Raw genomic sequence first — 11,918 nt, forward strand, 5'->3', positions numbered from 1 at the left:
ACTATGGTGACTCTCACACACTACTTTCTGACGGGTCAAATCTGTATTTAGTAGGTGAGGCTTAATCAGACAGCCTCAAAGCTTTCTTCTAATTCCTAAGCCATTAACATCTAAAGCAGCACATCTTTCCCCACTCTGTAATTAATACTCTACTCAAGGCAAAAGGAAAAAACTTCTCTAGATTTTAATTTAGGTAAAATTTTTAGTGCAATTTATTTCCATACCTGTTTGTGAGCAAACAACACTCACAGCAAAAAATTGCCCATCCCCACGCCAGGTAATTTGTGGTCTGTGGTCATCCCAGGACAAGGCAGACTCATGCTAAAGAGAGAAATAGTAGTATCACTGGGGAATCAATGCTCCCAAGTCAAACAAGCCTTGGCCACCAAATACTCATCTTTTATAGGATTTTGAAGCTATATAGAAAAACCAGTATCAGATACTCTCCAGGAACCCTTCTATAAGAGCTCTTAGTCCTAGAAATCAAGAATAACTTAAAAATAAAATAAACACAGCCTTTCTTCTTTGGGCATTAGCAATGCTACAAATACACTTATTAAACACAAGAAGCCAAGGAATAGGTTAGGGATCTATGGCAAGGAAACAAGCGTCTGTCTAAATATACAGAGTCCTACTACATGACAGGACAGAGTGGAGAAACGAGGGAAAGTGGGTAGAGAAGGGCCAGCAGCAGTAGCTACAGCAGCACAGATAACGCAGTTCTGCCCTCTGCAGTGCTAGCTGAAGAACGGTCTCCAGTGCCACCTGCATCTCAATCCAGAGTCCAGAAGCAGTCAAGCCTATGGGTGGGAGAAAGGTGAGCACCAAAGCACACTTCACATTCCAGTGGTGGCTCCATTTCAAAACACTGCTAGCTCTACCCTGCCACAGATTAAGCTAGCTAGACTATATTGTATCTTACTAAGACACTGCCCTTTGATATACAATACATACTCCCCCTAGTGAAAGGTTGTTGTGCAACTGTTTCCTCCAAGATGAAACATTTCCTCTTGCAGGGAAGCTCCTTCAGCAGGAAGATAAAAACTCAAAATAGCTTCAGGAAGTCCCTGAAAATTACCAGATTCATTAGGCCCCACTCTCTGGTGGTATAAGCAGTAAAAGCTGAAAGTCTCTTGTCCCAAACAAGCCAAGCTACAAAGAAGATTCTGAATCAGACCAGCTACTTGGGAAAAGCAGAAACCAGCTGGGCTGCCTGGAAGAGGTTTACACAGAGTCACTAGGATTGGACACTCTCCAACCTGTTGAGCTACCTGCAGGCTAGCCAGTATATTCCTGGTTTCCCAGCTTTTGTGAGCTGTCACGCATACTGGGGTGGGCCTTGGTAATGCAGCTGTCTCTGAGTCATTTCTGCTCCTCTAAGTAACCCCTTACCCAGTCTTTTAAGTAACCCAATAAAACTCACTGGTTCACAACGTTGGACTTTGGCGGTATCTGTGCTTTAGTCTATTGTGGGATTCTCATCTTGCAGACTGTCTCACACAGACTGCAGCATATGCAAATTCTTAACAAACATGTTTTAATTAGTGAGAGAGCTCATCCAAGAAAGCAAGAAAGCATGAAACAACTTTACGGAGCCCAGCAAGGTACCAGCAGGGCATCAAAACAACACAGCCTAATACCAGATCATTCCTATAAGTATTGCTTCTGAGTAAGCAATGGACTTCTACCCATTTCTGAAAACTATAAACTTTTAAGTCAAGACCAGGCCTTTAGGAAAAACGAAAGTAATGAGCCAAAGTTACTGTAGTCTATTGGACAGTAAATGAGACTGGGTGCAGTCCATAAGAAGAAAAGAAAACTATCTCTTGTGGGTGACTCATTTCCGTAGGGCACCTAGCAGCTACCGCTTTATTACAGCAGAAGACATACTGATACCACTGGTCTCTCACAGGCCAGGCAGTGCTCCAGCACATGGCAGAACTGAACACCTATCCTCCCGCCTTACCATTTGCACCGGAAAGGTTATTGGCCTGCCTTCTGAGCCGTGGAACTGCGTGTCCTTACTGCCCCATCCAACGGTGATAAACTTGCCTATGGTTTTGCAAGAACAAGAAGACATATAATAAGCAAAGGAACTGAAATCAAAGCAGTTTCATTCATTCTTCATGAAGACAGTCACTAGCAACTCAGGAAGTTGAGCATCAGCCATCAGGTTACAAGCTGAGCCTCCAAATGACCTACAGCAGTGAGTCCAGCAGGAGAGGAAATGCCCTCACCTTGGAAAGCGTGACACAAGTCAGAAATCTGACCAAATATGAAGAAGTTAAAAAAATGTGTCCATGAATCACAAAGCACATATCTCAAGCCAATAGCCTGGAATGAAACTCTAATTTTTAACTTTAAATCAACCATCTAAGCTTTCTGCTGGTGCTGAAAGGAGCTTTATTTCATCAAATGTAGTTCCTCGTGTAGACTTATCTGAAACTCCACAGTGACAGTGCCTAAAATCAGAACACAGGCTTCCTATGCTCTAGGCTGTTTGCCCTAAACGAAACTACTTCTCTTATACAAAATACAGTGGCAAAGATGCAGAACCAGCACAGACTTTCTGCTCCTAGAAGTAAGATGTAGCATTCGTCCACAAGAGGCAACAGAAAGATGGGCCGGACACCATCCAGGACTAGGACTTCCCTCTTCACTAACTCTGAAGCAGACCACCTACAATTCAATGAATTATGGCTCAGCACAGCCACTTCTGGTTTGCTTGCATGAGCATGTCTAAATGCGATAGGCCCTCAAAGGACACCCTGCCACCACACATGAAGACTGCTGACTATTGCTGTGCTCAGCTGTGAGCTTCTCTGACAGGTCCCCAAGAAGTAGAGGACCAGAGTTAAACAATGAAAGTCTCCCAGTGAGATCAGACAGTGAGTGACGGGCTCACAGCAAGGATCTGCAAACTGTAGCTTGTCTACGCTCCCAAACTGAAAGCACAAACTTAGATTTTCTTTCCTTAATTTACTGCAAGGTTTAAAAAAAAATTTTTTTAGGAAAAAGTCAGGATCAGAGATCACTTTTCTAATTTAAACACTGTGAGTGACCTTACTCTGAACCCTAGACTCTTGTAGCACTATCTATATCTGCTCGGTGAACAAGGTCACTTGTTCTCATGATAGCAAAGATTCTCTGTACACAACTGACTCCCATGCCCTGCATGTACGTACTCCACATGACGAACCCTGACAGTCAGGAGTCACATCCATGGAAGAGCTCATCATCGGCAGACCAGCACCCCATCTTCCTTCTGTTACTGGTACCTTTTTCTCGTATCACCTGAACTTCTGGGTGGAGTCACAGTAAACTCTTTTCTTCTTCTACCACATAGCCAAAGCCAGTTTATATTTCAAACTTTAGGCTGGCATTTCTCATGTTATACATGGATAAGAGGAAAACCACAAATGTAAATTCCAAGTTTCTCAGCTAACTGTAAAAAGTGTACTCACATGCTTAAATGGGCAACAGACTCTTCCTGAATTCATTCCCTCTTCTAGGTCCACATTCACCTACAGGAACCTATAAACCTCATGCCCTGTCTGTAATCTTTCTACACATACACACACACACAAACACACATACACACACACGTCACTAAGAGCAGCCTTACTAGACATAAACAAACAAAATATCCACAGCATTTGACTGCATCAAAACCATTTAATCCTGCACTCCTGCCCTGGCACCTGGCATGCTGCCTTATGCCCAGGTCCCTGAATGAGCCAGGGTGTCTGTAAGGAACAACTGGCTTGGACGAGTCCTCTACTTCCAACCTTGACCCAGCTCAAGTCAGGCTCTAGAAACCTCCAATCTTCAGTGACTCCTGCTGTTCTCTTATACATGACTCACAAATTAACTCATTAAATCTGTGACATGTGCCTTAGAGAAAAAACAAACAACATAATCAATCACGTTCCTACCATGCATAGCACCCCTTGGTACGTTTCCAAAGATTTAGTCAGAGGGCAATTCTAAGATTTTTTTTTTTTTTTTTGGTTTGGTTTTGTTTTGTTTTTGTTTTTGTTTGTGACAAGATCTATATAATAGCCCTGGCCGGCTGTCCTGGAACTCACCATGTAGACCAATATGGCCTCAAACTCAATAGTTTCACCTGCCTCTGCCTCTCTAGTGCAGAAATTAAAGGTGTGGCCAGCACACCTGGCTCTGAAGCATCCAAATGCTGTCCCCAAGTTAGCAGAGTGAGAAGGGATGAAGGCAGGGCCTAGCAACAGTTCAGAACCTGCCCCTAACAGTACCTCTTCAATTGGGCCAGCTGCTCATGATCTCCCAGTGACCAGAGCTCCTTACAAGTCAACAAGTATCTCCATTCTCTTCCCCATCAGTACACTCACAGCCTCAATGGTCAAATGATGGTGGCCAGACCTCAGCAAGAAGGCGCTCTGAAAGCCACGGGAAGATTCTGATCTAACTGGTAGGAAAGAAACGCTGCCTTCTACCTGCCCCCACTCCTTTCTTGTGGTCCACTGAACTGTACTCCAAGCATGCTCCCCTTATTCTAGCCTGAGTGACTCTTCTCCTCCAACTCTAGTATGAATTGTTCCTCAGGGTTAAGCGATACCTAGGAGACTTCATGTATAGGTTTCTGCTCCCCAGGACACAAAAAAGCTGCCTGTCAGACCCAAAGGGAGAATAGTGATATGCCTGTTACGAACTTGGATGGACTGAAGTTCTTTGGGCTTATGATGACGAGGGTTATGAATAAGAAAATGAGAAAAACTGAGGAACTTCAGGTCACAGAGTATTTCAGAGCAATGCTTACCTTCTCCAAAATCATCCTGGTGGATCTGCTGCTCTGTGATTACTTCATAGTCTCTTGTCATCATAATCAGGGTCTGTTGAGCTTAGGGGAACAAATGAAAAAATCTTTTTGTTCATGTAACAAATTAGTCATTCCAAGTGTCTAAGGAACCAGAAGCTACTGAGTCAGAATGAGGAATTCCAGGAAGAACAGGTAGGCAGATGCGTGCATACAAAGTGTTCTGAACCACAAGCTCTGAGGAGACCAGTCACAGGCGCTTACTCCTAGCTACCGACTGCATAAATTCACATACAAGTCCCCGGGGCCTTCTCTACTACTTTAAAAACTGCTAGTTTTCTAAGACGTTTCTATAAACATAAACTGAATTCATCTGGAATAAAGCATCTCGCCAGAAAAGAAAACCAGGCATAGAGACAAGCTGTGAGGAAGGTATTTACTGGACAGGCAAAACAGCTTGACTTGCCCCCAAGCCTGACGACCGAGCTGGATCCCTGAAGCTGCACAGCGCACTGACTGTTGCACATCCACACCCATGGCCCTGGAGCTACTACAGAGCTCCCTAATTAGTGAATGAGTCTGAGAGCAAGGAAAGTCAAGAGGCTCATGCAGGGCCTAGAAAGATTCTGGGAAGGTGTCTCACAGGATGGAAATAGGCCCATGAGTGTGGCTTAAGAGCTTAAAACTCAACTGCAACACACTCACACTTTCTCTCTGTGTCTCTCTGTCTCTCAGCAACTCCTACTTTTAGAGTAGGTTAAGGTAAGCAGTGCTCACACTGACTGCTGAACTCAGCAGATTCCTCAGCTCTCTAACCCCACTCCTCACCCCCAAAGAGCACAAAGCTACACAAACAACTCAGTTTGCTAACAGAGAGAGGCAGTGTTAAGAATAATCACCTTGGGTTGGGGATTCAGCTCAGTGGTAGAGCGCTTGCCTAGGAAGCGCAAGGCCCTGGGTTCGGTCCCCAGCTCCGAAAAAAAGAACCAAAAAAAAAAAAAAAAAAAAAGAAGAATCACCTTAACATTACAATCAGCTGTCACTGTTCCAAGACTTGAGAAACTCTGAAGTCCATTTGACATTAGGAGCAAGTGTTACAAAGTCAGTTAGGCACTAGGGAAAAGCTTACCTGTGGCAAGCAGCAGCAGTTCTTGATCAGGACTCCAGCTCATGACAGAGATACCACTGGCCACATTCCCAACACATTCCAGCTGCGTCAGAGAAAAATCAAGAGATGTTTAGAATACCAATTTCTCAATAACGGTTTACTATGGACTCCACCAAACTATCAAAATGTAAACACACAAAGGTGGAAGATCCACCAGACGTGCCTTCAGGAACAATTGCTGAGACACTAGACACACAATTAAGCATAGTAAGCAGGACATAAAACAATGACTCTATGGAAGGCTTAGTTACTATTAAGGTCCCTGTGAAATAAAGTGCATCTTAGAGCAAGCAGAGGTTTGGGGAGTCCAGGGGAGTTTTGTGACGGCCTCAAAGCTCAGCAGGACCAGGAGAGAGAACCATCAATGAAGCAGCATGGAGGCGTCAAGGCTTAACTGCAACTAGGTCCTAAGGAACACACAAACCCAGGCATGAAGGACAAAGGTCAAAGGGAATTTGAGAACAGCGACCGGTCTTATCAGGCAGCAAGGACATGGATTCTGCCTTGTTACAGTGAGAAGCCACAAAAAAGAGTGATCTCAAAGGAGATAAAATAGACTGGGCCTGGCTCAGGAATCAGGAAACAATTTGGAAGGAAAATTCTAACTTAAGTATGATCAATAGTAGTTAACTTATCCGTGACAAATGTAGACAATTCTCAGCGTGAAGGAGGAGTAAAGTTCACTAGCATGTTCAAAGAGATGCTGAGGAGTGAGGATACCACAGACTGGGACGGCAAGCTCCGCCTGGGACTCTGATCATGACAGGGCTACCTAAGCTATCTGAGCCTCAAGCGTTTCTAAACAACAGGCCCCCTAACAAGACCACAGTAAGGAGTAAATAAAAGTTTGCACTAGAAAGACAAAGAGAAGGGCTTGCCATAATCTAAGCCTCTACATTTACAAGCTGCATTTATTATCCCACTTTTAGTAACACTGCAATTCCTGTGACACAACTGGTGCTAAAGACATCAGACTTACTGGAGAAACAGACGCTTTTGTTTTGTTTCTGCTCTTTTGCGTTTTCCTGGAACTATGTACCAAAGCTAGCCTTGAAATAATGGCAATCCACCTGCCTCAGTTTTCTAAGTGCTAGGACTGTGGCATGAGACACCATGCACAGCTTCGAAGAAGTATTTAAAAAGGATCAAGAGGACTGGAGAGATGGCTCAGCAGTTAAGAGCACTGACTGCTCTTCCAGAGGTCCTGAGTTCAATTCCCAGCACATGGTGGCTCACAACCATCTGTAATGAGATCTGATGCCCTCTTCTGATACATCTAAAGATAGCTACAGTGTACTCATATAAATAAAGTAAATAAATCTTTAAAAAAAAAAGGATCAAGAAATTACATAATTAGGAAGGTAAGAATAAAAGCTGAGTGCATAAAGCCTGCTGCACAAGCCTGAAGACCTGAGTTCCAGCCCCAGAACCTGCATGATACGAGGAAAGGACTGACTCCCACCAGCTTGTCCTTTGCCCTCCACACCTACCATGGCACTGCCACCCCCACACTCACATTACACACATAATCAGAGAGAGAGAGAGAGAGAGAGAGAGAGGTTGGAAATCCAGAAAAATCAGTCTTATTCTAGAGTAAAGAAGCAATAGGCTACAGCGTAACTCCCCTCAAGTCTTAGAATATGCTTCCAGTATCTAACAGTGTATTACGGTAGTGCTTGTATTACTCTAAAATTATCCAATCAGAATTAATATTATACATTGATATATATATATATATATCAACCCAATTAAAGAATTCAGAAAAGGTAGCACAACACAAAAGTGATTACTTTTTATTGAATGTTTAAGTTCTAATTTAAAAATGTAATGTCCCAATCGTTCTGTCTGATTAATGGATGCAGTAGACTAAACTGTTTTTTAACTCCTGAAATATCACCAAAACAATTTAACTTGCAAATATTTTAATGCCATGGCTATAAATCAGACCTCAATACAAACATGTGGCTCTGCCAAGGGAACTTGGTACTTCCTCCTGACCAGGCCTTACACCCACCTGCTGTGTGCTGACATTGCAGACTATGACGTCCCCAGAGGCAGTGGCCACACACACAGATTCTTGATCCAGCAAGTCCTGAATACCCACAATGCAGCCACTTCCATCCTCTGGAAGAAAACCTTCTGCCACCAAAGAAATTTCAGTCTTCACCTTTCACAAAACATACATACACACAAGCAAATCAGTGTTTACATTCAAGAGCCATCGGAGTTCAAGAAGTAAATAATAATTCCTAGTTATTCTTTTTATATATGATTTATTTTTATTTTGTGTATGGTTATCTTGCCTGCATGTATGTATGTGGACCATGCGTGTACCTAGTCCCCTTGGAGGCCTGTTGAGAGTGTAGGATTTCCTAAAGCTGGAGTTGTAGATGGTTGTAAGCTGTGGTATGGGTGCGGGAACTGAACTGGGGTTCTCTTTAAGAGTAGCCAGTACTCTTAACCGTCAAACCATCTCTTCAGACCTTAATGATTCTTTCCTAACATATAATCTTTCTGAGTATTTTCCCTAGATTAAAACCCAAACTTTCATTCTAGAAATATTACAACTCTATTGTCTTCTCACAAGAATACCTAACAAATCCCTGTTGCAAAAAACGAAGACAACAAAACAAAACAAAAACAATAAAACAAACCCAAGTATGTCCTGTTTAAAAATATCTTATAAAAATACAGCTACTGCATGTGCCCTTTATTCACATTTGTTTCTAATGGGAAATCAAATTCAGGGGTTTTACCTTTGAACACACGTCTAGCCCCTAAATGATGTTGCTTTATATTTCTACAGTGTGTGCAAAGACAAACTATCTCCTAAATAAAAAGCATGAATAGCAAAAAATAATCAAGGGAACATCTTACAATTTTCAGCAATATCCATGGTCAGTTCTAGCACTAAGGACTGGGATTTTAGCCAGTTTGGGTTTGAAGCCCAAACATGCTTGAAAGACTCTACAAGTCTCAGGAAGGGGATTTCAAACCACAGCTCCACAAAATGAATAAAACATAAAAGCTCTATGGCAATATTCATGTAGATTCGTAATTGATCACTAATACAATACAAATTCACAGCAGACAGGATGAAATGTGAGGTACTCATATAAAATATATGGTCAAAGCTTTGCCAACTTAGATTACACAATTAGCAGAGTCAAAATTGGCTATATTGTTAAGTTCTATCTAGCAAGCCATCTACACAAAGCAAAGAGAACAATTTAGTCAGGAATATGTGAATTACTTTGGATCTAAAGGAGGACGTTTGGAAGAAAACAAGTGCACGAACAAGGCAGGAGCTGGCAACTTCATCAGTGACTTACTTCTTTTTTCACAGGATCTACTTCTGTCAGTCCACGTTCTGAGCCAATCAGAACTGTCCCCTGTTCAGCTCGCAGACAGAAACACTGAGGTTTCCCTGGTGCCTGAATGTCCCTAAATTCCAGGGTCTGATGCAACTTCAGATTTCTCATGATGAAACAATTTCTGAGGGGTAAAAAATAAAAACTTCCCTCAACGAAACATTAACTCCTAAAAGAGAAAGGACTACTGTAACAGAGCTAAACGGCCATCCTCACATTGAGCATGACTCAGGAAGAAGTGGTTATTAGAATAAGGGTAAAACTCAATGTGAACATACCAGCATATACACGGCCACACTCTCACTTTCCAAAGCTTCTAGCTTTACACAGGACTAATCTGGAGATTAATTTACAACATGTTAAATCTGGAGACATAATCAAATGATAACCATAGCATATGCTAGGATCCAAGGTTGCCAGGATCCAATCACCATGATCCACATCCCTCTCCATGAACTTGGGAGACTATTCATTAAAATCTGTGCTACCTTGCATCCATAGAATCAGGGTAGAAATGATAGACGGTAATAGCAAATTCAGAGGAGTCCCTTCTTCTGATTCTCTGTCTGTGACTACCATCCCAGCAATCTGCCTTTACCTTTACAGGGACCCCGGGTCCCAGACTCTGGTACTGCCAGGGCTAGCCTCATCATTGCCACCCCAGAGGCAGGAGCATTAATCAGGCACGCTGCATCCTCAGACACAGAAGTCCAGCCCCAGGCCTCATCCTGAGTTTCTGGGCATCACTCTAGAGTCTGAGTCCCAGTGTTACAGGGCCTTTCTATGAGGTGTTAGGGCCTGATGATGCCGACATCTGCCCTAGTGTTGCTCCTTTCCCGTGGGAACTGCTTCCTTCAGCTTACCTTCTAAATTACTTGCTTTTCACTTTTTCCTTTCCTTCCTCCTAGAGCAGTTTAAATAATTCTTCATAATAAACCCTGCTGAAATACTGTGTGGCCTCTACTTTTCTGACTGGACCCTGACTGATAAAGCACAGCAAAGCAATCTGAGTTTTTAAAAGAATAGCTCGGGTCAGGTCTGGAAAGATGGCTCAGAGGTTTATTATGAGTGCTGGCTGCTCTTCCAGAGGCCCTGAGTTCAGTTCTCAACACCTACACAGCAGCTAACAAACATCTATAACTCCAGCTCCAGGGAGTCCCATGCCCTCTTCTGGCCTCCGAAGCCACTTCATGCACATGATAAAAGGCAAGCTCATTAGTCTCTCTAATGCCACAATTCTTTTAGCATGAACACTGACTTCTCTAAATTGTCATTCCAACACTCCTCACTCATTTAACTTTTTGGAGTTACATAGCCCTGTATTTTTCTCAGTGCTTTCAAGTTAGGAAAAGAGTATTTTCCAAATGATTGTAGGATCATAATCTGCTAATAGCCTTCCTTTGGCACCTCCTACTGCACCTCCCTGGGTTCCATGAATTCAACTTTTCTCCATCCACACATGTGCCAAAAAGTCCTTTCATACAACTTTGATCATGTCCTAAAATTCTGACCACTGCTCCATTTTCTCCCCGTGGTCCCCTACCTTCAGGCTTAGATAGCTCACTAAAGGGAAGATTAGATAAACCTATATACCTTGTAACTGAACAAGTCCAAACTGAACATTAAACTCACTATCACTCACTATCTCCTGATATTATCATAAGCTGACCCTTACATGCACATGAAATGCAACCTGAAAAACAGAGAACCTGCTGATCTCTTATCAAATAACAGCCTATCCTGGCTTGGGACTCATTGTCATCTCTGTTTCCACAAGCTAAAATTTGCCTACGCCTCTTTTTCTTTCACTTACACATAGAGGTATTCGCTGGTTATATATCATGGTTCTCAACATACAAACGAATCCTTTACACAATACCTAAGATCCGTTATGTGACTTACATCAAAACTTGCCAAATGTTAGGCCCTAGAAACAAAAGACTACACAATCACTGCCATCACAGAAATCCCGGGTTAGGCAAACCAGTTAGGAAAGCAAGAGATACACTGTTCCACAGAAATGACCCAAATGCGAGAAAGGATCCGCAGCACAGCACAAAGGCCTCTATTACCTATCACCTTCACAACGAACTAACCAATTAGCTGGTAGAGGTTTTATCTATATTCTGCAAGGAAACCAGCAATTGGGGAACAGGACCCTCATCCCCCGCAGCTGTGTCCCGCAGCGCCCCAGGTTGGATCCGGAGCAAAAGTATACACAAAACATCCGAAATTCGAAGAGAGAGGCTGTCCACGCTGCCCCGCCCGCGCGCGCACAGAGGCGCGTGCATCTTCCCTGCAGCAGGGCAGAACTGGCCCGCAAGACCAGGCCGCACAAAGCGGCTCAGACTGGAACGGACGAATGCTCACCTACAACGCCCTAGCGGAACTGCGCCCTCGCCTCAGTGCGCGGCTCCGAACCCTCACGGTACACTGGGTTTGGAAGGGAAACGCCAAAGCACACGGGAAACAAGAGACACGAACCACCGATGAGCGAAACCCGCCAGGTAGCACAAGAAAGGCGGCGCAGACGTGGTGTCACCCACGAGACGCACTAACTTGACGTCACCAGGTGGGTGTGGCCAGA

The 11,918-nt window shown here is 43.4% G+C and overlaps 1 protein-coding gene across 1 annotated transcript in view; it reads right to left on the minus strand.

The window, feature by feature from the left end:
• The window catches only part of Elp1 (elongator acetyltransferase complex subunit 1), a 52,446-nt gene extending 40,584 nt beyond the window's left edge, over positions 1–11,862 (minus strand). The window contains 7 exon segments of the mRNA NM_080899.2: positions 225–321; positions 1,967–2,052; positions 4,796–4,876; positions 5,922–6,003; positions 7,975–8,127; positions 9,293–9,455; positions 11,702–11,862. Coding sequence (NP_543175.2) covers positions 225–321; positions 1,967–2,052; positions 4,796–4,876; positions 5,922–6,003; positions 7,975–8,127; positions 9,293–9,442 — 649 coding nt within the window. The 5' untranslated portion in view covers positions 9,443–9,455; positions 11,702–11,862.
• Positions 11,863–11,918: the final 56 nt, after the last annotated feature.

Source organism: Rattus norvegicus, chromosome 5, assembly GCF_021556685.1.
Source record: "Rattus norvegicus strain SHRSP/BbbUtx chromosome 5, alternate assembly SHRSP_T2T, whole genome shotgun sequence".
NCBI classification, from domain to species: Eukaryota; Metazoa; Chordata; class Mammalia; order Rodentia; family Muridae; genus Rattus; species Rattus norvegicus.